The 27579-nt window shown below is 42.9% G+C and overlaps 1 protein-coding gene and 1 non-coding gene across 6 annotated transcripts; both read right to left on the bottom strand.

Moving 5' to 3' along the window:
• Nucleotides 1-325: 325 nt before the first annotated feature.
• On the bottom strand, nt 326-26292 carry ADAT1 (adenosine deaminase tRNA specific 1). Of its 5 annotated transcripts, none has more exons than XM_037063595.1 (10): nt 26259-26292; nt 22147-22337; nt 21761-21829; nt 20760-20814; nt 20170-20300; nt 15997-16609; nt 11808-11953; nt 11221-11320; nt 4801-4887; nt 326-1935 (listed from the first exon to the last, which is right to left on the bottom strand). In XM_037063595.1, exons 2-10 carry the CDS (start codon nt 22313-22315, stop codon nt 1737-1739), a joined length of 1569 nt encoding a protein of 522 aa, XP_036919490.1. In that variant the 5' UTR covers nt 22316-22337; nt 26259-26292; the 3' UTR covers nt 326-1736. The 5 variants fall into 5 exon arrangements, with proteins under 5 accessions (XP_036919490.1, XP_036919488.1, XP_036919487.1 ...); XM_037063593.1 differs by lacking the exon at nt 26259-26292 and adding an exon at nt 25973-26110; XM_037063592.1 differs by lacking the exon at nt 26259-26292 and adding an exon at nt 24017-24131.
• Nucleotides 17400-17542, bottom strand: LOC118999282 (U4 spliceosomal RNA). Its single transcript, XR_005069073.1, has one exon. It is a non-coding gene; the product is annotated as a U4 spliceosomal RNA (small nuclear RNA).
• Nucleotides 26293-27579: the final 1287 nt, after the last annotated feature.

Below are 27579 nucleotides of genomic sequence, written 5' to 3'. Positions count from 1 at the left end.
TCAAGGACAACTTGTTATGACAAATATATTTTCTGTAATTTTATTTTACTTTTTCAATAAATTTTTAAGATTTTATTTATTTTTAGAGAGAGGGAAATATCCATTGGTTGTCTCTCACATGCACCCAACTGGGGACCTGGCCTGCAACCCAGGCATGTGCCCTGACTGGGAATCGAACCAGCAATCCTTTGGTTTGCAGGCCGGCACTCAATCCACTAAGCCACAGTGGCCAGGGCATTTCTATAATTTAAAAAAAAATATAACAACACACACACAATAGCCAAAAACTGAAACAAATGTTAACAGCAAATGACTGGATAAACAAAATGCAATATACACATACAACTGAATATTATTTATATTTCATGGTACCAATCCATGTTACGACATCATGAATCACAAAACATTATGTTAAATGAAAGAAGCCAGTCTGTGTATTGTATGATTCCAGTACATGAAATACTCAGAACAGGCACATCTAGAGACAGAGAGTGGGCTACTGCTTGTCCTGGGGCTAAAGGGCTTGAAGGGAAACGGGAAGTTACTGTATTGTCCGCCCGGAGTTCAATAGTGTCCCCAGACATTTACAACAAAAAATGTTTAAAGGTTGATTGTGGTGGTGTTTGCACAACTTTTTGGATATACCAAAACCACTAAAATGTATACTTTAAGTGGGTTAATTTTATGGTATACGAATTATAACTCAATAAAACTTTTTATTAAAACAGATTTAAAGCTATAAAGAAATGCTGAAGACTGACAAGGGCCTTGAGTAATCTCAATACGGAGAGCTTCTATTGTCAGATAATAATTTAAGATGAGAATGGGGTAAAGAGTTAAATATTAGATGTTAGTTAGACAGGCTTGATTGCTAAGTCTGTTGCTGATTTACTCTACAGACTTTTGGTCTTTTAGGCAGAACACTTTCCACTGAAACTCACAGAAAACCATCTCAAACAGGCTTACTCAAAACAGTAGGAATTTATATTCCTATAATTGAAGTCCAGGGTGGGCACTGGCTTCAGGCATCTGTTTCAATTGTTGTTGCCTTCATTCTAAAGCTGGCTGTCTCTATGAGGTAGGCAAAGTTCCAAGAATATGTGGCCCTCCCAGCTCCTGATACAAGAGGAGAGAGAATCTTTCCTGATAGGTCTTGCAATAGTTCAGGCCTGTCCAGGGCTCAATAGCTCACATTCCTGGAGTCAGGAATAAGGTTTGGTTCAACCAAGTCTCATGGTTGCATGGTTTCCTACTGAGCAGGACAGAGTGGCTGTCTGAAAGAAGAAAGACTGGGTATGCAAAATATATGTCCTTTATGCCAAGTAAAGCTCTAGAAGTTGCAGAGATTTAAACATGATTTCAGCCCAAGATATACTTGCTGAATTAATGCAGGAACACACAAAACAGCATCACTTTTAAAGTATCATATTTCAAATTCTTATTCCATAATTTTGAGAAGTAATAAAACACAGGTTAGGACAGAAGCCAAAGTCATTAGTGAGATGCCATTTTAGCAGAGAGCTACTTCAGTCAAGTATAGATTGTTCCATGTTCCAAAATTCCATCCCTCTTACACAGAAGAGATACGTTGCTTTGGTAGATGGCAGACTTTTCGTCCCGATTCAGCTACAAGAAAAGCTAACGCTTGTCCAGCACAAAGGAAGAAGGCAGTCTAGCAGGAAGGGCTGGAATACACCTTGCTACCAGTAAGTTTGCTTTTTGCGAACTTTCCCTTCTCATTTAAACTGGTGATAATCTGGTGGGTTTCTGATCCAGGATCCAAATGCATGCTTTCGGAGTGCGCTCCAGGCTTCTTGGTAGGCAGATGCAGCCTCCTTGTACTCTTGATATGTCTCTAGCTTCTGCACCCTAATGCACACAACACCACCAAACAGTTTCTCATTGAACAGCTCACCACCATGGCCAACAAGAAACCTGAGCAATCAATTGGACAGATTCATTACAAGAGACTTAGGAACAGGAGAATTTTGGTATGCTTGCTTTCCTAGACAGACTCTATCTATCTCCTCTGTGGGGAATTCACTACAAAATAATATGGATTAAAACAGGCAAGAATGAAAAGAATGCTAGTTTTGTCTGGTCCTGGTGAAATCAGATAAAAACAAAAATAACTATCATTTTTTTTGGTTGAAAGTTTTCTAAGCGTGTATAATTTCCACCAGAAGATACAGCCATTAGAAACTCCTTAGATGCATTTTCCCTCACAAAGCACTTTCCATTTCACCCATACTTACCTCCTACACACCGACAACCAACACTCCTCCCAATCTCTTAGTTCTGACTGCTAAGAAATGGCTGACATGTTGAATAATATTCGTAATACTTATATCTAGTTTTAAAAGATTTTCATTGTAACCAAGACTCTTTCGACCAAACTTGAGTCAAGCTCCTTGCAGCTCTCTTCTCCACTTGGACCTTGAGCTCTGTCCTTGTATCTTATAGTTGAAGAAACTGACACTCATGTCTTATTGATCCAACTTCATCCCGCTTCAGCAAAGTTGCTATTTGCAGCAAAAATTGATTTCAGTTGTTTGATCAATTTCCTACAGCTTTTTGTTGGTTAATGGGTGGGACCTATACATATGACAATGTTAAACTTTACTGGAGCCCCAAGTTCCTAAAAAACAGCTATGGGTAAGGAATCTCCCTGCCACCCTTCTGTGTTTTGGGATGTGGCTGACTGCAAAGAACTGCCCTTCCCCATGACTTAAATAAGACTCTTGGATTCCCCTATCATTCACCTATCACATGGCCAGACAGAGACCGTCTAAATTCCCATTCTTTGACCCGTAACAATTAGCTGAATCCACCGACCAATCTTGACAAAATACCTGCTAACTTGACCAAATATCAGGTGCGCTTCTCTCCTTATCCCAGGCCCCAGAACTCTGATACAGCCTCAGAATGTGTAACAGCCCCTCCTGAGGATCAACTGACAGCAAGAAAAGACATTTCCCTATTGGTTCAATTGTTCTATCACACCACCTGCTCATCCCACTCCCCCATTCCAGGTGCTGTTCAGCCTTGTTTACCTCTCTGTATAAAAGAAGACTCCTTTCCATGTGTCTTTGGGAAGCTTGCAAAGCTTATGATTGAAGTATTCTTGCTATTGTACCAGTCCTCTCCTATCATAATAGACTCCTTCTCTTACTACAATAGTCCTTTTGAGTGAAATTCTCTCCTTAACTAAGTCCAGATTTGTTTTTAATACACAGAATGTACCAAAACCCACCCAGTTCCAGTTTGATTCATTTTTCTGGACAAGAAACAAGCAAACCAACCACAAATGACTGGAGGGCATCGATACTAACCACAGTATGTATGACGGTGATAACAGTGGCTAGTCTCTTCATGTAACAGTTTCTGGATACTCCTCCGCTTCCCTACTGTGTATAATAAAGATTTTGGCTGGTCTCTGTTGCCAGTTCCTGGGAGAGGTACCCTTAGAATTTCCCAGGGGATAGGACTGCCTTTGTTATTCATGGTGGGCCCCTCAGATCACACTTAAGTTCATGTTTAACAAGGTGACTCATGGTGAGCCCTGGAGAGTTGCAGGATGGGGCTGGCCATGCCAGAAGCACCAACCATAAGACTGGAGACTTGGAGCACTGAGCCACCTGATAGCACTATTACCTTGTAGGGTGGGAGGGGGATATAAGATTGTGTTCAATCACATCGAGTGAACTACAATTTGATCAATCATTCTTATTAATAACCCACCCCCCAAAACTCTGAAGCTCAAATCAGCTTCCTGGTTGGTGCTGAAAGGGTGATACATTCTGAGTCTCAGAGAGACTCTGAGTTTGGGACCCTCCCAGACCTCATCCTATCTGTCCCTTCTTTTAGCTGGTCTTCACTGGTACTCTTTACAGTCAGAGGTAATTGTAACTATAGCTGCTTTCCTGAATTCTGTCAGTTTTTCTAGTGAATTGCTGTACCAGAGTAGGTAGTGGAAATCTTGAGTTTGTGGTCAATTGGTCAGAAGTTTGGGTGGCTGGGAGCCCCCAAGCTTGTGGCTAGCATCAGAAATGAGGGCAGTTTCTAAGGACTATGCCCTCTATTCTGTAAAATTTGGCTCAACTCTGGGTAGTTAAGTGTCTGAATTGCACCCACCCACCTGAAGTGGTTTCATAGTTCTCTACATTCCTGTTTGGAGAGTGATTTCAATCATGGAGTTGCAGTTCACAACCAATGATGTGAACAAAAGAAAAAGAGTCTTGAGCCCTGGCTGGAGTGGCTCAATGGATTGAGCGTCAGCCTGTGACCTGAGAGGTCACCGGTTTGGCTCTTGCTCAGAGCACATGCCTGGGTTGTGGGCCAGGTCCCCATCTGGGGGCGTGCAAGAGACAACTAATGGTTGTTTCTCTCCCTCTCTTCCTCCCTCCCTTTCCCACTCTCTAGAAATAAATAATAAATAAAATCTTAAAAAAAAAAGTAAAAAAGAAAAAGAGACTTGTTATTCCTAATCATATTGCTCTCCAAGCACTCCTATTTTCACAACGCTTCCCATATCTGAAGGTAAAATGAAAGGAGGGCCTGGAATGGTTCCAGACCCAATTCCACCCTTGGTCTCTTGTGACTTTGTACCAGCAAACCACTCAACTCCATACCTAAGATCACACATGTATCTGCAAGCAGAGCCATGGGGATGGAAGAGCGCGTGGTCAGTGCCCACTGGCCTACTGAAACACCACTCCTGCTGAAGCTTCCTGCTACTCATAAGCCAGGAATAAACCAGAAGTTTTCCTAAATATGAAAAACATGGGTCAGTAGCATCACCTGAGGGAGTCTGGCCACTTGTCCTCTGAAATACTGCTTAGCAGCTTCTGGAATGATCTAAAGAGTTCCACTTTGCTGATTCGAGATCTGTTTGGAAAAAGATGAAGAGGATTTATTGTTTGTTACGTGCCAGATCCCTATCAAAGTTACCAAGATTCAAATGGTATTGGATGTGTCTGAGTCCCCATTTTCACCTGGACTGGGTAAGGAGAAAATCTAGACTCAAGGGTCTGATTAGGAAGAGGCAAAAAAAGGAACCTCATCTTAAGAAATGCCATCAGGCCCTGGATGGTGTGGCTCAGTGGACAGAGTGCTGGTCTTCAAACCAAAGGGTCACTGGTTCAATTTCCAGTCAGGGCACATGCCTGGGTTGTGGGCCAGGTCTCCAGTAGGGGGTGCTAGAGAGGCAACTGCACATTAATGTTTCTATCTTACCCTTTCCCTCTCTAAAAAACAAACAAATACAATCTTTTAAAAAATGTCATCAGCATAAAATCAAGGTGACAGGTTCAAAGGGGATAAAGGTAGAGGTGAAATTCCCCCCAGGGTACCTACCAGCCATGTTGGCTACCTCCTTTCAAGGGAACTGGCCTCTTGGGTAATGCTACTTACAAGAAATGGAAAGTTTTGTGTCAGAAACTTGAATGCTTCTACCTGTTTGAAGTCTACTTCCATGAGCCACCTGAGGCAGAATCTCCAGATTCTCCCTTTGAGCATTAAGGGCTTTTGAAGGCCAACCTATTGCTTCAAACATTAAGCTTCATAGAAGCTGCAGTTTGGAGCAGGGAAGGAAGTGAGTGTGGATTCCTTACCAGCCCACCTGGGCCTTCTTGGTTTGGCTCATCCAGTTTGGCTGTGGCCTGGATTGCATGTGCCTCCTTCCTTCCCTCATATACACAATCCATGAGCTGATCTAGAAGCTGGGGACCGTTGTGAGTGCCCACAATGTGTAGTCTCATGTTTACACACCATACCTTTCACTGTCTTCACAAACTGTACCATCAGCTTGCTGATGGTACCTATGATATAAGGGATTGCAGAGTCTGTCAAGAACCTACCCTTCCTGGAGGGGGCCTAGCCTACTGAAGGAATCACTGCTTAAAGCAGAACTCTAGGCCCTCACAGGCTGCTCTTCTCGGGCCTGAACTGTGGCAAGTGGCTGTTTGCACTCAGGAACATAAAGCTGCTTTAACATTTAAAAACCCCCAAAGCCAAAAATACTAATGGAACTCATTAACAGATTAAAGGAGAAAAGTAACATAATTATGGAAAATGTATAGAGAAAACTCATGTTAGAATTCAACATCAAATGATTTAAAACCTTTTACAAATGAGGACTAAGTAAGGTATTTAAATTCATAGAGGGTATCTATAAAAACCTACAGCAAATACATGTCCTTAAAATCAGGAATAAGACAGGGGTCTTGCTTTTACTGCTTTTATCTAACATTATACAAAAGGTTCTGGCCAGTAAAACAAGAAATAAAAGGAATAAGGATGGAGAAGCAAAAAACCAGAGCCATTATTTACAGATGAGTGTAGTATTGTCAGTTCTAGGCAGCAGAGTAAGTCAAGAAATGAATGGAATGGAGGATTAGAAAGGAAATTCTACTTGCAAAAGATTATCTATATTAAAAACTTCCAAAAGAATTCCCATATAAATCAGCAGAATAATAAGCATTAATGAAGTTGCTGGATACAAACCCTGGCTGCAGCAGAGAGAAACAAAAAACTGGCTGCAATAGCAATACCCAGAAAATGAAACAGAAATTACTTAAAATAGCACTGATAGCAGCCAACCTGTGAGGTGCTGACTCTTGCCTTCTGCAATTCACGCCTCTGTGCAACCCTCCCTTGTGCCCCCACACTGAATAGGGCTGACCTGTATAACCCCTGGGAGGTTGCAAGTGCAGTGTGACTTCTGAGGCTAGGTCATAAAAGATACTCTGCCTACTGCCTTGCTTTCTTGGGTCACATGTTCTGGGAAAGCCAGACACTGTGTTATGAAGATGAACACTGGTAGCCTTATGGAGAGATCCAACTTGTGAGGAACTGAGGCCTCCTGCAAACAGCCAGCCCTGACCTGTCAGCAACATGAGTGAGACATTTTGGAACTGGATCCTCCACACATGGTCACGCCTTCAGGTGACTGCAGTGCTGGCTGACATAATGGCCTGTAACCTCGTGAGTCCCAGGGCCAGAATTATCACTAAGCTCCTCCCAAATTCCTGACACAGAAACTATGAAACAATAAATGTTAATTGTTGTTAACATTGTTAAATGTTAAGCCCCTAAGTTTTGGGGGATAACTTGTTATATAGCAAGAGATAACTAGCATAACATTTAAGAAATAACTCTAATAAAGATGTGAAAGATTTATATGAAGAAAATTGAACTTTACTGAAAAAAAATATATACACACACATATACCTAGGAAAGCTATACATATATATGTAATTTTTTAAAAATCTTTTATTTATTTATTTATTTTTAGAGAGAAAGAAGGCAGGGAGAGAGAGAGAGAGAGAAATCAATGTGAAAGAGAAACATCAATTAGTTACTTCTCGTCTGCACCCTGATGGGGGACCAACCCATTACCCAGGCATGTGCCCTGACCAGGAATTGAACTGGTGACCTTTTTCTTCGTGGAATGATGCTCAACCAGCTGAACCACACAGGTCAGGGCTGTAGTTTTTTAAACATTAAAAATTCACATTGGTGTTTTTAATCCAGCACTATCTTTACTCTAACATACTTAGATATACTTATATTTATTTTTTAATCCCTTCATCTTTTATAACCCAATGGGCCATATAGTGATTCTCTAGGTTGTTTGGTATCTGGACAGGGAGGGGAGGTCAATTTTCTACTTTAGGGCAAAGGAATTTGCCTGTAACAGGCAGAGCAAAATTAAGCTTCTTAAAAATGAGGGTCCTGTTATCTCATTGTTGGTAAAACACACACACACACAGGATTTATATAAAATAGTCCCTTTTGTGTTGCACGAGTCTATTAAATGTCTGTAACACCCCAGTCGGAGCTCATATTCCCTGTAGTTCTAAAGAAGGTGGCCCCTGGACACTGGCACTTGGGAATGAGCCATGAGAAAACCTGCTTTCTTCCCAGTGGTTGCTGGTCTTTAGAATAAAAGTAACAGACTCGTAAATAATATGAAGCTTTATTTGACAAATGAAGGGAAAATCAATCTTCACCAGATCTCTCCTGCAACCCCTGCACTGTATTAGAGGCTCTCTCCTTTAGTTCTTATAACATTCCTGGGCAACAGCAACTCTTAGTTACCCTCACTTCATCGCTGGGAACACAGAGGTGCAGAGAGGTAATTTTCCCAGGTTCACACATCCAGGGAGAAAGGGAACCAGAAACCACAAAGCATCTACTCTTTCCACCATATACTTCCTCCCTGTATGGAGTGTGCCTTCTAAATGGGAAAGGCATCCACAATGTGTGAGGTCTCAGATCATCTATTCCAACATCCTTGTTTTACAGATATGAACACACAGAAGCCCAGAGAGCAACTGGACTTGTTCAAAGTCACCTGGATAGCTGGAGACAGAGCAAGGGCGAGAACAGGAGGCACTCCCAATCACACAGAGAGCAATGTTGTATTGGGAGAAGCTGGAGAACAATACTATGGGAATTTAAAGAAAAGATGGTAATTTTGAGCCAGAAGGCAGCAGCGGCTGGGCTGAGTTTTTAAAACTGTGGATTCACAGTGAAGAAGGGCATTTTAGACTTAAGCAAAGCAGCAAACCAAACCGCAGTCAGGTGGGCAGGGCCCATACCTATGAGTTGCTCTAGCCTGCCAACACAGCTCAGCAGGAAACACGTGATTCCTTCCCCTGTCCCTTGTGACCTGCTCTGCTCACATAGCCTTGATCCCCTGAGATCAAGGCTAACAGTGTTGTGAAGCCAGGAAGGCACATGGGGAAAAACGTCCAAAAGTCTCTACCCACAACAGGTTTGTAAATATTGCTCAAATCAATATGCTAGGCCACCAGGAGACAGGCCAAGTCTGCCATTCAGGCTATTTTAAAGCTGGTTAATGGCTACAAAGAACAAACTTTTGTTTTTAAGTCTAATAAGATATAAGTTGTTATTGTTTGTGTTGAATCAGGCAAATAAGCATGTCAAAAAAATCCACCTGTGAAATTTAATTATAACTCTACAAAGGCATAATACAAAAAATGGAAAATCAACTTAGAAAAGACTTAGGAAAATCAAAAAGACTACCTATAAAATGTGGGAGTCCTACAAGGGGGTTGCTCAGCCCGGCTCAACCCAGCCTGAGATGAAAAGCCTTTGGTGCAGAGGCCACCCCGCCACAACCCCTCCCACCCTCAGGCTATTGCAGAACACCTGTGGCTCCGTAGGAGGGAAAAACAGGGTGGAGAGACCAGCAGAGCATTTAGCAAAAGAGGAAGCAGCACGATAGATGCATGAACCTCCAAACACACACCAGTGAAAACTGTGTTGCGTCCAGCAGCTCTTAAGCTCTACACTCAGCAAAAGCCAATTTGAAGACACAAGACCCTATTCCCACGGTGCCCTTTTTGCCAATGCAATCACCGTGGAGCTTTATAAGTGATTCTTGGGTTCCAACCTTGACCTACTAAACCAGAATCCCTAGTGGAAAAGCCCAAGCAAGTGTTCCTTTCAAAAACTCTCAGGGGAAAGAATAGTGTTTCCAAAAAATAGTACGGGGACAACTGGATGCTGAAGAATAAAGTTGGACCCCACCTCACACCTTATAGAAAAAGTAACTCAAAATGGATCAGTCAAAACATAAGAGCTTAAACTATAAAACTACTAGAAGAAAACACAGTAAATCTTTGGGACCTAGGATTAGGCAATGGTTTCTTAGATAAGACACCACAAGCACAAATTGCAAAAAAAAAAAAAAAAAAAAATAGACATTAAAATTTTAAACTTTTAAAACACTCTCAAATAGTGAAAAGATAACACACAGAATTGGAGAAAAATATTTGTAAAGTATATCTAATAAAGGGCTAGTGTCTAGAATGTAGAAAGAAATCTTACAACTCAACCATAAAAGATAGATAAAACAATTCTGAAAATGGGCTAAGGCCCTAGCTGGGTAGTTCAGTTGGCTAGAGCATCATCCCAATATGACAAGGTTATAGGTTCAATCTCTAGTCAGGGAACAAACAAGCAGCAACCAATGAATGCACAAATAACTGAAACAGCAAATTGGTGTTTTTCTCTCTTTCTCTCTCAGATCAATAAATAATTTTTTTAAAAAATGGGCTAAGATCTGAACAGATATTTCTCCAAAGATATACAAATGGCTACCAAGTATGTGAAAAGATACTCCACATCATTAGTTACAAGGAATATGTAAGTCAAAACCCCAGTGAGACAGCACTTGGCACCCAGTAGAATGACTTCAATAAGAAAAAAAAACACAGACAGTAACAAGTATTGTAAATTACGCAGGATAACTGAAACTCTCATACCTTGCTGGGGGAAGTTTTAAAATGGTGGAGTGCTGTTATGGAAAACAGTTTAGCATTTCCTCAAAAGTGAAACCCAAGGTTATCACATGACCTAGGAACTCTACTCCTCGGCATACACAAGAGAACTGAAAATGTGCCCAGGTGCTCTCCCCTCTGGGAGCACTCCCGCGCCTTTCCCTCCCCCTCTTCTTCCCCCACAGGCGTGCATCTCCTGAACTCTAGGGGATCAGACTTGCAACCAAGGAAACAATGGGCAGCAGCAACTCATCCCGGGCTGACCCCCTGAACCTGTGTCCAAGGCCTCTTTTCTCTGACTTCCCAGGGAGCTGACAGCAGTCCTGCCTCTGCTCCCTTGTTTCTCGTAACATTTCTAGGGAGCCAAAGCACCCCACCTAGGCTCTCTCACCTGTCGCTTCTTCTCTCCTAAGGCCTTCCTTGTTACACTGTCCCTAGCTTTAATAAATGTAACCTTAAAATAAAAAGAAAATGTTCACCTCAAATCTTGTATACAAATGTTCATAGCAGCATTATTCCTAACAGCCAAAAAGTAAATAATCCAAACATCCATCAATGGATGAACAGATAAACAAAAGGTGATATATCTGTACAATAGAATATTATTTAGCCATAAAACAGAACGAAAGACTGATAAATGCTACATGGATGAACCTTGAAAACATGCTAAGTAATGCAGTTAGACATAAAAGGCCACATAATGTATACTCCATTTATATGGTATGTCCATAATAGAGAAATCCGTGGAGAGAGAACATAAATTGGGGTTGCCAGGGGTGGGGAGAGGGAAGGGTGGGGAGTGAGTGCCAGTGGGTATAAGGTTTTCTTATGGGGTGGCGGAAATGATCTGGAGTTAGTGGTGAGTCGTGAGCACACAGCCACCACCTCCTTCCGCCCCAGTATGCTGTACCTGGCCTGAAGGCTTCCAATGCCCTTCTTCGTTGTTCCTTGTGGAAAGCCATCGGCAGTGACATCCAAAGGCTGCTCAGGAACTGCAGTCCAGCTGATGGCTATAAAAAAGCAAGGTTCTAGAGTGAAAACTATTCAGTCCTCTACAAGTTCCAGAGGTGTTTCAATGAAAATTTCTCCCCGCTTTTGCAGACCCATGAGTGGATAGAATGTCAGACCATGACTGTCACTCCGACACAGAGCACTAGAGGTCTGTTCATGATTCATCGTCATCATCATCACTATCATAACAACTGACAATCATTGAGCATTTATGAAACAGAATTTATTTAATTCTCATAACAATTCTGATAAATAAATGATATTTTTATCTGGAGATGAATAAACTGAGGCTGAGAGAGACTAAGCAGGTTGCCCAGGGTCACAGAGAACATGAACTTGACAGAGTGTGGGTGTCTCCAAAGCCCACACTATTGACTGTTTGGGTGGTAAACTGCCTCCCCAGGCTGGGAGGATGTGGCCCACCCCAAGGCACTCGGTGGTCTGGGGACAAGTTACTCCAGGGCAAGTGGAACCTGGATCCCTTACCTGCTCCGCAAGGAACAAGTCGGCCTGGGCTGTCAGCCCTTTCGGTCTGCAGGGCGCAACGGCTCTGCTCGAACAGTAAATCTGACTGTTGTATTTTCACTTCTTGAACTCCGAAGCCTTTGGGTAAAGCTGAGATATTCTGACACCTAAATGTGAGGGGGAAATCATCCAGTTTAGGCACATTCCTTGAGAAAGAGAATACACAGGATTGTGGACCCCACTGCTGCCACTGTGTCTCGGTGGGAGGCAAAGGCCTCTGGAGGCATGTCGGTTTGTCTGTTTATGGGGAGGGAAGTACAGGAGGGTGTGGGAGAAGGCAATCTAAATCACAGAAACTCAGGGCTGGAGGAAGACCCCCTCCCATTACTCTGAAGGGTAACTATTTGAGTCTAACTACCCCTCAGTGATTTTGGTAACACCAAACTCCATTCCCGATATCGGTTTTGAAAGATTTGAAAACCGTAAGAGGAAATATTAATTTGTTGGCACCTGCTTCCTAGGGAATTCTCAAACACACCAGAAACCAAAGTTACCGTATAATATAAAGCTTCATTTGTTTCTCTTTCTCATAAACTCAGTGCCAAAAAGAGGTTGGTTTAGACCTGAGCAGACAGCAATTTAAAAGTATCAGGGTAGGGAAAAAATGGAAAACACAGAAAACATCTTGGGCAGAGTAGTTAGGGTCACTTTTATTTTTTTAGACATGTTTATTGGGATATAGTTTATATACCAAAAAAATTGCCCCTTTGCAGTATACAATTCAAAGTTTTTGAGTGTGTCCACAGAATTGTGCAAGTATCACCACATTCTGAGTTTATAGCATTGCCATCAGGCCAATAGGGGACTCTGCACCATTTGGCAGTCACTCCCCATCTCTTTCTTCAGCCCCTGGTACCCACAAATCTACTTTCTGTCTCTATAGATTGCTTATTTTGGATATTTCATTATGTAAAATCATACACTATGTGGCTTCTTTCACTGGCCATAAGGTTTTCAAGGTTTATCCAGGTTGCACATGTATTAGTCCTTCATTTTTTGTGGCTGAGTAATATTCCACTGTATGGACATACCATGTCTATCCCTTCATCAGCTGGTGTACATTTGGGTTGTTTCACTTTGGGTCTATTATGATGAATGCTGCTGTGAACATTCATGTGCAAGTTTTACGTGGACATGTGTTTTCATTTCTCTGGGGTATGTACCCAGAAGTCGAATTAGTGGGCCATATCCTGGGGCTGCTTCCTGGAGTTGGCTTCAGGAATGGTCATTTGACATAGGCTCACAGGTTGCCCCTGGCCATGGCTGCATCCTGCCCACAGCTATCGCAGCACTCATTGGGTCTGGCTGCCTTCTTTAGGAAGCCCACACATGAGTGGTCATCCTTTATCACTTATCTTTTCAAATATTAACACTAATGATTGAAGGTTTTTAAAAAATTTAACAGCAATATTTGTACACTGTAGAAAAATTAGAACAGTAATCACAAAGAAGAAAAAACTACCCATAATACCACATCTCAGAGGTAATAACAGTAATACCTTTGTGTATATCCTCCTACAATTTTTCCATATGCATATATACTTGAAGACCAGCATGAACTTATTTTATCTTCTAAATTGCCCTTTGGACTCATAGACATAGAGAAGAATGGCAGCTATGGTGGGGGGTTAGGGGGTGGAGGGACTGAACAAAAAGGAAAAAAGACTTGTGGACACGGACAACTGTATGGTGACTGCAAGGGAGAGGGGGTATAAGGGAGATAAATGGTGATGGAAAAAATAAAAGAAAAATAAAATAAAATGAATTGCTCTTTAAACATAATGAACATCTTACCATATTAAATTTCTTCTACAGGAGTCTTAACAAAAATCACTTGATCTATTGCTGGCCATTTTAGTGGTTTCCTTTTTTACTTTTTAAATATTTTATTTATTTATCTTTAGAGGGGAAGGGAAGGAGAGAGGAAGAGAAACATCAATGTATGGTTGCTTCTCGTGCATCCCCTGCTGGGAACTGGTCCCTGCTGGGAACTGGCTTGCAACCCAGGCATGTGCCCTGACTGGGTATCGAACCGCGATCCTCAGGTTGGCAGGCCCACGCTCAATCCACTGAGCTACACCAGCCAGAGCAGTGGTTTCTTTTTTTAAAAATGACTACACAGGAAGCTAAATGTTTGAACCTTTCCTTAATTACTTCTTTAGGGCAAATTCCTAGCAGTGGAACTGCTGGAGCAAAATGCATAGATATTTCTAGGGCTCTTGGGACATATTCTCAGACTGCTTCTTGTTAAGGCTGTTCCGACTTCCGCCAAGATGGAGGCATAGGTGGAAACACTGTGCCTTCTCCCACAACCAAGTTTGAATAAAACAAAGGTTTGGAGAAACAAAGACACAACCAAAGGACAGAAAATTGAATTATACGGAAGTCTGACTACATCTAACCTTTCAACGGGGACGGTAAGAGGGGCGGAGCCAGCAGCGAGCAGGGTCGGGCAGGACAGGGCCCCCGACCCAGGCACGCAGGCAGACGGGAACCAGTTCGGGTGCGGGGCAGACTGCGGGCGCATATTCGCGCACAGTGAAACAGACCACGCAGGCCCCAGGGGGCGAGGGCTGACGGCGGTGGCACACTCGCGAGCAGTGGGACGAAACGAGTGGGCCCAGTGACGGCAGCAACTGTGGCACTGGTGAGGGCCGTGGCGGCAGGCGGAGGACAGGACGCCAGAGTTCCTCTTTGACCGCGCCCCCACATACAGCGTGACAACCCAGCGACTTAGTTGCCTGGCAATACAGGTCTTTGACCCCATTGTCGCTCTTTGACCCCACCCCTACATACAACGTCACAACCCAGCGACTTAGTTGCCCTGTTCTAGTGAACATTTTAGGGCTCTGATCCTGCTATGGAACAGGCACGAACAACCCGAAAGATGGCACAAGAAGAACTCAAAGTCCAAGAGCCAATAACTCTCAGCGACCAAGAAATTGCCAGCCTCTCAGAAGCACAATACAAGACACTATTTATCAGGATGCTCACAGAACTGGTAGATTATAGTCACAAATTAGAGGAATATATGAAGGCTAAACTAATTGAAATGAAGGGAGATGCACAGGAAACCAATAGCGATGGAAAGGAAACTGGGACTCAAATCAATGGAATGGACCAGAAGGAAGAACAAAACATCCCACCAGAAAGGAATGAAGAAATGAGAATTCAAAAAAATGAGGAGAGGCTTAGGAACCTCCAGGACATCTTTAAACGTTCCAACATCCGAATTATAGGGGTACCAGAAGGGGGAAAGAAACAGCCACGAGTGGAAAACTTATTTGAACAAATAATAAAGGAGAACTTCCCCAGTCTGGCAAAGGAAATAGACTTCCAGGAAATCCAGGAAGCTCAGAGAGTGCCAAAGAAGTTGGACCCAAGAAGGAACACACCAAGGCACATCATAATTACATTAGCCAAGACCAAAATGAAGGAGAGAATCCTAGAAGCAGCAAGGGATAAGGGGACAGTCACCTACAAAGGAGTACCCATCAGACTGTCAGCGGATTTCTCAAAAGAGACCTTACAGGCAAGAAGGGGCTGGAAAGAAGTATTCCAAGTCATGAAATCCAAAGACCTACAGCCAAGATTGCTTTATCCAGCAAAACTTTCATTTAGAATGGAAGGACAGATAAAGTGCTTCTCAGATAAGGTCAAGTTCAAGGAGTTCATCATCACCAAGCCCTTATTATATGAAATGCTAAAGGGACTTATATAAGAAAAAGAAGATGAAAAATATGAACAGTGAAAGGACAGCAAACTCACAGTTATTAACAACCACACCTAAAACAAAAGCAAACCAAGAGGACAGCTAGATCAGGAGTGGAACCATAGAAATGAAGAACACATGGAGGGTTAGAAACAGGGGGGTGGGAGGGGGAGAAGGGGGGAGAAGGCACAGAAAATAGCATAGATGGTAGGTAGAAAATAGATAGGGGGGAGGGCGAGAATAGTGGGGGAAATATAGAATCCAAAGAACTTGAGACACGTGGTTATAAACTAAGGGGGGCAGAATGGTGGGGGAGGGAGGGTGTGGGTGGAAGGGATTGAAGGGGGGGAATAGAACAACTGTAATGGTATAATCAATAAAATATATTTAAAAAAAAAAAGGCTGTTCCAACGGAGCCCTCCCTCCCCGTCCTCTCACCTCTCAATTAGTGCTCTCCGCATGGCTTCCTGGCTATACGGGCACTTCCCAATGACCACAGCTGACAGGTAGATGGGCTCTTCTAGGAAGTGCATCAACAGTGACCCCTGGCAGCCGAGGATGTTCCACCGTGCCAACTTGTCACTGCAGGACATGGAGCAAGTCCTGTCTCCCCGGCCTGGCTTCACTCGGAGCAGCCCCACCCGGTGGTACTCGGCACCAGGCTTTCCTGAGTCTCCAGCTTCCCCAGGCACACACTTGGCTCCAGTTCTATAAACATCTACCACTTTGGCACCACTGGGGGCCAGTCCAGTGGCCAGTTCCTCTGAGATGAGATTAGAACTGCCAACTTTTGGTGGGACTGGGCCACTTTCCTGATTGCCAAAACTCTGACAGTGAGCCTCACCATTCGCAATTTTTCTGGCAGGAGTTCTGGGCTCAAGCCTCATTTTTTTGGCCACTGGACTGTCCGGGTTTTCACATTTTCTTTTATCTTCAGTAGCTTCCAGGTTACCACTGGCTTCTACTGCTGGGTTATGGGCCCAATCTTCACTGACGGGACAGCAAGGCTGGTCTTCGAACTCAAGCATTGGAATGATGGAGGCATCCCCGCCTACAGGAGAAGAAACCCCTTAAACCAGTGGTTCTCAGGAGTGAGACCAGCCACAGCAGCATCTCTTAGGAACTTGTTAGAAATGCACATTCTTGGGACCCACACAAGACCGGCTGCATCAGAAACTCTGGAGGTAGTACCCAGCAGTCTGGGTATTAATCAACTCTCCAGGCTCTGATGCAAGCTCAAGTTTGAGAACCACTGCTTTAAACAAAGCTTAATATGTCTACGGCCATACCACCCTGAATGTGCTTGGTCTCATCTAAACAAAGCTGACATGAGAGGAATTAAGAACACTCACCCAAATTGCCCTAATATGAATCATCTTGCTGATGACTCCTGACCCTCTCCTAGACTCATTGAGTTAGAATTTCTAGAGGGGAGGGGTCTGGAAAATGGAATATCTTAATTAAGATCCCAGGTAATTCCTAACACAGGAAGTTTTGGAAACACTAGTTTAGACCAGAGTGTCTCAATCTCCATGTTATTGACATTGTGGGCCATATAGTTCCTTGCTGTGGGGTCTGTCCTATACATCATAGGATGTTTAGCAACCTTCCTGGATTAATAGCAGTCTCTAGTCTGACCATCAAAAATGTCTCCAGATGTTGCCAAATGTCCCCTAGGGAACAAACAGACCTAAATTGAGAACCGCTGGTTTAGAACAAGCAGTTCCCATGTGCATTTTGTGGAATGTTATCCCACGAGACGTACTGGAAAACAAAAGTGGGTTGCTGATTTCATGGTTAAATATTGGGTTGGCCAAAATTTCTGTAGGATGGCTCTAGTAGCACTTAGTTGTCTTTAACTTCACTCAAAACAATTTTGCTCAATTGTATTTTGGCAGCTGTCATATCAGAGTGCATTTTTCATTAGCAATAATCACACCTTGGATAAACCTCATCAGCTACGATACTGCCACTGTGCAAAGCTTCAGTCTGCATTTTTAAAAAAGTATCAAAATTGGTGAATTTTTTGTGTAGCCATTTTAATATTGAAGATGGAAGAAAATAAACAACACTTTCAGCATATTATGCTTTATTATTTCAAGAAAGGTAAAAATGCAACTGAAACACAAAGTAAGATTTGTGCCATGTATGGAGAAGGTGCTGTGACTGATTGAACGTGTCAAAAGTGGTTTGTGAAGTTTTGCACTGGAGATTTCTCACTGGACGATGATGCTCCACAGTCAGGTAGAGCAGCTGAAGTTGATAGTGACCAAATTGAGACATTAATTGAGAACAATCAATGTACATTCTCAAAATATCCAAATCAATAAAGTTATTGGTGAAAATGAAAAATGTGTTTTTTGTTTATAAAAAAACACCATACATACTTTTTGGCCAATCCAATAAGTTTGGCAAACAAAGTTTGCAACTTCCCCATCTTAGAGATGTATGTGCATATCCTTAAACTCTGCAGTAACTTACACAGCTGGTATTCCCAGCTGTGCTGGTTTAGGGATTTCTGACCTATTCTGTGCTTACAGGGAATCAAACAAACAAACAAAAAAAAAAACAGAGGTTAGCCCTGGCTGGTGTAGCTCAGTGGATTGAGCTCGGGCCTGCGAACCAGACGATCACGGTTCGATTCCCAGTCAGGGCACATGCCTGGGTTGCAAACCGGTTCCTTGCAGGCTAACTACCAGCAGGGGATGCACGAAAGGCAACCATACATTGATGTTTCTCTCCCTCTCTCCTTCCCCTCTAAAAATAAATAAAAATCTTTAAAAAAAAAAACCCAGAGGTTAGTAAAAGGCACAGCTTCCTGTTGAGAAGAGAGCTACTTCTTTGAACACTAACCTGATGCGTGCTGTTTTTCTAAAATGTGAGAATAATACATCTGTAGCCTTATAACCCAAGAGTGGGAGAGCAAGAGATGTAGCAGTGGGAGTGTTGCCAGAGAGGCCGGCTGGCAGACTTCCAGAGACCTCACAAAGTGACAGTGACTTTGGAGAATGCACAAGGGCTCGCCTCCTACTCTGCAGGCTCAGAGATTTAATCTTGACAGATGCCTGAACTTGAGAGGCTGACTCAAGCTAATAAAACTCATAAGTAAGCGTTGAAGTAGCTAACCTATGCACCAAATTATCAATTAGAAATGAGGAATAAATGTTAAGAAAGCCAGAAAGTCACACTCTCTATGTAGTGTTCTTTCTTTCTGCAGACAAACCATGGGTGGATAGCACGTTTAAAAATTTTTTAAAAATGATCCAGGGAAGTTAGATCAGTGGCTCTAGATTTTGATTTCACAGACAAGTAAAATATCCAGAAGATTTTCCAGAAGGTGGCCAACTTTTTATTCCATGAAGGAAGATCTTTAAAAATCCCAGCTGTAATTATTAAAAATGACTAAACTTTCATAAACTGTAAATGGAAAGAAAGCAGCTTTTTAAAAAATTCACTACCTAGTACTTATTTTTCTTGTAGATCAGTAAGCACTCTCTCACAGGGAAGTACCAGCCTGTGGATATGCCTGTTGATTAGGCAGCGGTCAGGCCAGTTTGATCCCCAGACTGTATCTGTCTCCACAATAAGACGACTGAATCAGCCAGGCCCTGGCCACCCAAAGTGTGGTCCACAGGCTAACACCACTGGCACCAACCATGAGTTCATTAGAAACACACAACCTTAGGCTCCACCCCAGAATGTGAATCTGCATTTTAGCAAGATCCCTGGGTGACTGAGAAGCGCCGAGTCAGGAACATCCTTTGGCCCCTGGACCAGAGCACTCACTGTGGATGATCCCTGCCTACCTCTGTAACTCTTTTTCAATAGACTTATTATTTCTTAAGCTGTATTATATTTTTGATTTATGATCAAGTCTTGACAGCTATTCTGTTTCTTAGAGTGATTACCTATCTCTGCTCTAATCGCATGCATTACTCTTAAAGTTTAATAGTCAGAGGATAATTTTATATCCTTATTTCAAAGTATTTTGGGTGAGGAAATTTTACTGCCATCCCTGAGCTGTTGTCTACAAAGGGCAGAAGTGATTCTTAATTTTCAAGACAGGAAAACAGAGGATCAAAATGACTCTCTGTAGGCTAGGTCTGGTCTTCCTGCCTAATGCAACCACAGCACCTGAACATCCCCTTAAGATTCATGAAAGTTTACCTAACCAAAAAGATGACCGTCAACATTCCCTAAAAGACTCTATGGGAGTCAGCAAGGGACTAGTCTTATTCCCTGCTATGCACCCACTATGTCACACTGTCCCTGACAATAGTAGAAAATATCTGTTTAATGAACGAATGAATAAAATGAGTTTGGACTTCTAAACCTTACTGCTGGTTTCAGACCTAGTGGGGTTTCAGTTTTAGGTTTCCCAGTCCTGACTGGTAACTGAAGCGTGAGTGAGTCCCCCCCGCAACATCCCCAACCCTGCCTTTTCTTGGCCGAGAAATGATCAGGCATACTGGTCTGTTCACAAAGAGACACTGTTGCTGGTTGTAGCTATACTTCAGCTAGAAGTGCTTTTTCGAGGAACATATCTATGGATAAAACAAATATAAGGAAGAAGACAATATGATATTAATTCACAGGCTTGAATGCACTTACAGGGCGTATGGCTGGAGAAAAATACAAAAGACAGGTCTGGTTTGAGCTTCCACAGTCCTCTCTGAGTTCCTGGCACAAAGATGCTACTCTCCTCCAGGGCGGCTGCCAAATAAAGTTGATGAAGAAGGTACCTAATGGGTACAGGATGCTGTCAGAATGAACACCAGACTCTGTGGTAAAGGGGAAGATTCTGGCTGGGTGATTACTAAGAAAGAAAGATCTAAAGACCAATGGGATGGACAATGACTTAGAATTATGAGAATGATCTAGACCAGTGATTCTCCAAGTGTGGTCCTTAAACTGGCAGTGTAAGCAGCATCTGGAATTTGATAGAAATGCAACTTTTCAGGCTCTTCCCTTGACTTGCTGAGTCAGAATCTCTGGGGGTGGGCCCAGCAATCTGGATTTTAGTAAATCCTTCACGTGATTCTGATGCACACTCAAGCATGAGAACCACCATATAGAGCAGTGCTATTCAAAGTTTAGTTCACAGACTAACAAAATCAATTTAACTCAAGAGCTTACTAGAAATGCAAATTCTGCGGCCCCCAAACCTGGCCAAATCAGACTCTCTGGGGATGTGACTTTACCTTTGGAAACTCCTTCTGGCTATGACCTCCGCATGGCTATCATTGAGGATGTCTCCTGTGGCAAAGACAGGACAGCAGTGAAGACAGATGGAACCTGGAGAAGCTCTGGTGTTTAGAAGCAGAACACAGCAATTTCCCTCCTCCAGCACCCAGGATGGCCATGTAGCTCTGGAGGGCTTTGCCAGAAAGCATCACAATCATCAATGGCAATGCATTTACAGAAGGGTTCCTCACCTCAGCACTACTGACATTTTGGACAGGAAAATTCTTTGTTGTGGGGTCTGTCCTGTGCACTGTAGGACGTTGAGCAACACTGTTGGCAGGCCAGCAGCACATTCTCCTTCCAGTCTTGTGACAACCAAAAATGTCTCCAGACATTGCCAAATGCCCTGTGAAGGGCAAAATCTCCCCCAGCTGAGTACTACTAATCTATAGGGAAATCTTTACCTGGAGGACAGGGGTCTGGAGCTTTTGTGCTGTTATCACATTGGCGCTCATGGGGAAACCACCTCATGGAGTTCAATCCACAGTGATCCTGGAGCAGCTTCCTCATATACAGGAGGCGAAGCTAGGAAAATGGGGGAAGCAAACTCCAGGAGGCCTCTGCTAACTGGAAGCAGAAGGTGAAGATGCCAGATCTCTAAGGAATTTCCATATTCTTTTTGGTGCCAAAGTTACCATTTAATTCCAGATTGCTTTCTGGGGCTTCAGTAAGATAATGTGGATTAGTTAAGCTCAGGAAACTTCTGGTTTGAGTGTGAAAATACTGGCCAACTTTAACCCATTCAGAAAGCATGTTCCTGGCAGCCTCTGCTTCTACTGTTTATTTTCATTCTTTACGTGAGTTCTGTCTTTCCAAATGGAGCAATAGCAAGTGTGAACTGAAATGGCAGCCACCTCAGTAACATGACCCCTTTGCTATGAAGAGGAGGGGAAAGAGCAACATGGACAGTTTCCAAAGCTCCCTAGACAGGCACTGGTTAGACCCCATGTGGGCTTACCGCTCTTCCTCATTTTGGACTGGCCAATGCATTTTGTTCCTGTTCCCATTGAGACAACTTCCTTTGTCACTGAGGGGGAAAAACACAAATCGTTAAGTGAGCTTTCAGAAACTGAATGGTCCCCAGTCCTCAGGTTTAATAAGTCTGCACATTCCTCTAGACTGGAGTATTCCCCCATAGGGCTGACCCATCCACGAAGACCACTGCACTTCCAGCAGGGCTCTCTCCCACGACTTACATCACTGGTGTTTACATCACCTGGTGGAGAGCTGGGGAACATGCCCAACAGCGCACTTGATACCTGGTGACAAGGGCCCCTGTACAGCCCTGTATATTCTACCATCTCTGAAAAGAAAAGGGAGAGTTTCAAGGAGAAAAAGTCTCACCTTGCACCTGTTTGTCAGGGCAGTCACAGGCCTGGTCAGTTATAGGCTGTATCTTCACTACAGCCGCTAGTAATGTCCACTCACGGTTGGGCTCTGGCTTCCCCTGCTTGGGCAGCCTAATCCTATAGTGCTCATAACACAGGCTTGCAATCTCATCCGGGGTCCACATGGTCTGGGCTGGTGCTGAGACCCTAATCAAAAACCACAACCATCAGAAGTACAGGAGCTTTTCCCTTTCCCCTCTCCTTCCCCCACAGATGTGCATCACCTAAACTCTAAGGTATATAAGACTTGCAACCAGGGAGCAATGGGCAATTGTAGCTCGACCAGGGCTAAACCCCTGAACCTGTCTCCAAGGCCCCCTTTTCTCTGTGAGCTGACAGCAGCCCCACCTTGGCTCACTTCTTTACCTTAGTAAGTGTACTCTCAAAATTAAAAAAAAAATACAGAAAGGAAGGTCAATGCACAATGCTACACCCTGGCATCAGTATGCTTCAACAGGCTTTCAGATGCAGCCCAACCACATTCATACTTCGGTTCTCTAGCTGAAAATTACTCCATGGGTAATTTTTTCCCACTTCCCTGCTGCTTTTCATCTTAAGAAAAGATCAAAGTCTCAAATCCCACCAACACCAAAAGATACCCTATTTCTTTAAGGTGTTTTTTAATCCTCTTTCAGGAATTTTATTTTTCTCTTTTCTCCCCCACACATTGGTTCTTCACCTCCCTGTAGAAAATCTCCCACTGATGCCCCTTTCAGGAAAGCAACCCTTTAATTTCTCTGATAATGTTTTTTCATGATGCAGAGGGGAAAAGTGACAAGCCCAGTGGTTTCTCAACAGTCAAGTGTTCTCATAGGAAATTTTGAAGAATATGGTCTTTGGAGTCACCCTTCCTGGGTTCCAATTGTGGCTTTGCTTATATTAACTGTGTGGAATTGGATAGATGAACCTGTGTCTGTTTCTGTTTCTTCATCTGCTAAAACAGGAACAACAAACAGTATTCTTCCCTCTATTTAATCTATGGGGTTACTGTGAGGATTAAATAATATTTATAAAAAGCAACTGCTGCCTTGGATGGGAAGCTCAGTTGATTAGAGCATCGCCCCAATAGGCCAGAATTTTGGGTTTGATCCCCGGTCAGGGTATATACAAGAATCAACCATTAAATGCAGAGATCAGTGGAATAACAAATCAATATTTGTTTGTTATCTCTCTTCCTCTCTCTCTCTAAAACCAATTTTTTGTTTTATTTTTTCTCTAAATTCAATTTTTAAAAATTTAAAAACTGCTATAACATTGAGTTTTTACTTGCTGTCAACTGTGATTAAAATATTTTTTAATATTATTAAAAAGAAACTTCGATTTCTCTGATTGATTTGCCTTGAGCTCCTTGAAAGGGAGGGGAGCTGTAAGTGGGAACATAAAGCCACGAATAAAAACCATTCATTAGATCAGACCTGAAAGAGGCCTAGGCTACTTTGCTAGAAACTCTCCCATTCTTGACTATTGACTCTATCAATGATGTCATTTGGGCTGAAATATATGAAATCTTCTTTGTAGAAAATGGGAACACATAGTGACCAGGACAAAGCTAAACATTTAAAAAGAAAAAAGATGTTACTGAGCCTCAATACATCCACCCTTCTGAAACCCGATGTTCTCCAATAAGCTCCTTATCTTGTGCTAAATTAACTACATACGGAGGACCTTAGACCTGTATGGCTCTAATGGCCATGGTGGACTAGGTAAGCAAACCAAGATCTAAGCCTGTAAATGCTTCAAGGTGTGGAGGAAAAGGGGCCAAATATTAAACCTGACAAGCTTAGGGGAGGCCTGCATGGCAGCCTTACAAGACCAAAAGTACCTACATGGATGGTCTGTACACAAAAATTCCTAATGATGTGGGTCCATTGGGCATTGTTCCGCAAAGCAAAATGTTGCTGGTTTGATTCTTGGCCAGGGTACACGCCTGGGTTGCTGGTTCCGCCCCTGGTCAGGGTGAATACAAGAGGCAACTGATCAATGTTTCTCTCTCACATTGATGTTTTTCTCCTTCTCTTTTTCCCCTCTCTTTCCCTCTATCTAAAAATAAATCTACAAAAACTTAAGAAAAAAAGTTTAAAAGAAATTGTAACTAAAAGTGAGTTATGGTGGGTAGTAACATCTTAGGCCTGTAGCTTCCTTGACAAAGTTCAAAATTTACCTTAAGTGAAACTGTGTATTATCTTTCGCATCTAAGATAACATACTTTTGAAATATCAGAGTAATCTTTTCCAGAACCCCTCATTGTTATCTTGTTTCTCATATATCAACTTTATGTGCTATAAAAGTTAACTATTAACTGTTCTGTACCCACAATGTAAAAACTGTGTTTCTTTTGCCTTTTTTATCCAATCCCAGAGATTTCCCTGCTTAGCTTTCTCCAGGCCCCTTAATCTACGTGGATTTCATGTCACCCTCCCTACTCTTTGTATTCTAATATATAAAATGAACTGTAGAATGGCCATTCTCCAGACTATTTTTTCAATCCATCATGATTGTGTTTGCTGGCAATTGTCAGTTTGGCTCAAATAAACTCATAAAAATTCTCCCTAGGTTTGAACATTTCTTACCTGAACAAAACTTACATCAAAACACTAAGGATAACCAATCACAAACAGCCAATTAGGCTTTAAGCTAGAGTCAAACAAATAATTTCCTTCCCTTCCTTTTTAAAAATATTTATTTATTTTTAGAGAGAAGGGAAGGAGAGAGGGAAACATCAATGTGTGGTTATGTCTTGTGAGCCCCTTACTGGAAACATGGCCCAGAACCCAGGCATGTGCCTTAGACTGGGAATTGAACCTTAGACTGGGAATCGAACCGGTGACCCTTTGGTGCCTAGACCTGCACTCAATCCACTAAGCTACACCAGCCAGGGTGCAAATAATTCCCTTTCTTGTTTATGCATTTTCTGTCTTTCCTCTAGCTGTACCTGCAGCGTGCTTCTGGTTTGGTTCTGGCGGATTGGTATTGGTTTTTGCTCAAATAAGCTCTTGGAAATATTAATATGCCTATTTATTTTTTTAACAGTTCACATATGCAGATCTGGTTTTGCAATAAATGGTCACTGGAAAATCAGACCATAGTGATTTAAAACAAGGATCTGGCAGGAACTGACATAGGTTGTTACCTTAAAGTCAGAAAACCAACATAAATCTTGCATATATTGGAGCAAAAGAAAAGTCTGGACGATGCTAAACTCCTCCATTTGGATTTCCCTCTCATTTCTGGGAGGGGTGGAGGGTGGCTATCACAAGGCAGTATATATTGTTTCATTACAGGTCGGTTTTCTGAGTATGAAGGCAGATACTCAGAAAACCGACCTGTTACGAAACCAGATACATCACAAAACATTAATAGCAGCCAAGGAAGATGGAACTTGCTAGAAGAAACGATGACTCCTTGAGATGACGCATCCCAGAACTATACCATCACCTCATTCACATAGTTAAGTCTGAGTGTGCACAATTGTTGAATGTTTTTGATACACTGGATCCACTAAAATTAAAATCCACTGTCTCCTAGCTCTTGAATAGCTTCTTTCAGTGCAACAATAACTGGATTAAACAGGCCCTCCCCCCGCCCCCCACAAAACCACCTGTTAGAACAATAGCGAAAATCTTAAGAACCCACTTCCTTTCCAAATAAAAATTAAGGTAGATAGGCTGCCAGCGGGGCGGGGGTGGGGGGTGGGGGGAAGGGTTTAAGCAGTGCTGGGAGGACCGTAAGCCTACTTCCCTCAAGCCTCAGTACCCTGGGAGGCCGGCTCTCTTCTCGATTACCTCTCCATTCGGCTGGTTACAACAGCAACTCAAGGTTACAAGGTAGACTCCGGCCCAAAGGGCAGGGACCACGTGCGCACCTGCCTCTTACGTCTTGCTGCTGCAAGTGCGCAACACCCCGCGCCGCTCTACAGGCGAGTAGCTGCACTTTTCCTCGTACCGCGCAACGTGGGTGGCACGGTCCTCAACCCCCCCCACCCCGCCCCCCAAGCTCCAGAGTCCCCCGCCTCATTCCAGCGCCCTCCCGAACGTAAACCCAACACCACACCGAAACTCCCCCGCCCACCTTTAGGACTCGCACGCTGGAGGGAAGGAGCGGAACAGGTAATAGGGAACATGACGTCACAAAGAGGCTGCCTCCAAGGCCCCGCCCCCAGAAGTGCGCGGTGAACGCTGGCTCCTGTAGTCCTTCGCTGGAGAGGCTGCGGGAGCGGCGCTTGGTGCGTTCAGTCCCATGGCTTGCAGAACTGTGAGGCAGTATCTGTGAAATGAGCTGAAAGACACTGACTGCGTGGGAAGACATGGTTCAAGTAGCAGAATGGTATCGTGTCTTGGAACACTAGTCTAAATTTCTGTATGGAACATTGCTGCCCAGTAGAAATATAATTTGAGTCAGGTATGTAATTTAAAATGTTTTAGTGGATATATTTTAGGTGGTGTGTTCAGGGTGGTGTGGCTGTAGATAGTAGATACATTTTATAAAATCAAATGAAATAGGTAAAACTAATGTTAATAACATATTTTATTTAACCCACTAAATCCAAATATTATTGCAACATATAATCAATATGTTAAAAATATTGAGGTATTTTGCCTGGCTGGTATAGCTCAGTGGATTGAGCTTGGATTGCAAACTGAAGGGTTGCTGGTTCAATTCCCAGTCAGGGTACATGCCTGAGTTGTGGGCCAGGTCCCCAGTGGGGGCTGTGTGGGAGGCGACCACACATCGAAATTTCTCTTTCTCCCTCCCATCCCCTCTCTAAAAATAAATAAATAAAATCTTTAAAAATATTGATGTATTTTACATTATTTTTGTGTACAGGTTTAAGGAAGCTGGTTTGTATTTTATACTTAACAGTACATCTCAATTTGAACCAGCCACATGTAAATGCTCAATTGCCCCATGTGACTAGTGGCTACTGTATTGGTTAGCACAGGTCTAAAACCTTCAGAGTGACAGAGATGGGCAGAATAAGCTGTCTGGGTCATTCAGGAGACTGTACAATCCCATAGCTGTATACCTCAATTACTGAAGATGAGAGAATTCACTTTTCTTCTTGTTAGCTCTCAAAAGTGAGACAGGAGTTCAATTTACTTGATCCCATCCTTTTCTCTAGTTCAGAGACAAGTTCCAGAGGCCTCCTCCAAGCCTAAGGACCCTGACCCTCTTTCTGTCTCTCCATCATCTTTAATCTGCAACAGACTCCCCCTTCCATCTTTAAAAAAGAGCTGCTTGTGGCGGGGGAATCATCTTCTAAGGTTCTTTGTCTCAGGGATTGGTACCACCATCAATCTAGTCCCATAAGTTAAAAGGTGAGTCACCCTCCTTGTTATTTCCCTTTTCTTAACCCCAAACTTTTGCCTTTTCTTGCCCAACTCCAGTTCTT

This window comes from Sturnira hondurensis, unplaced genomic scaffold (genome assembly GCF_014824575.4).
Source record: "Sturnira hondurensis isolate 20B ecotype Veracruz unplaced genomic scaffold, ASM1482457v3 Scaffold0014745, whole genome shotgun sequence".
Lineage (NCBI taxonomy): Eukaryota > Metazoa > Chordata > Mammalia > Chiroptera > Phyllostomidae > Sturnira > Sturnira hondurensis.
Note: the sequence above shows the minus strand (reverse complement) of the source record. Positions and strands in the feature narration are given on the sequence as shown.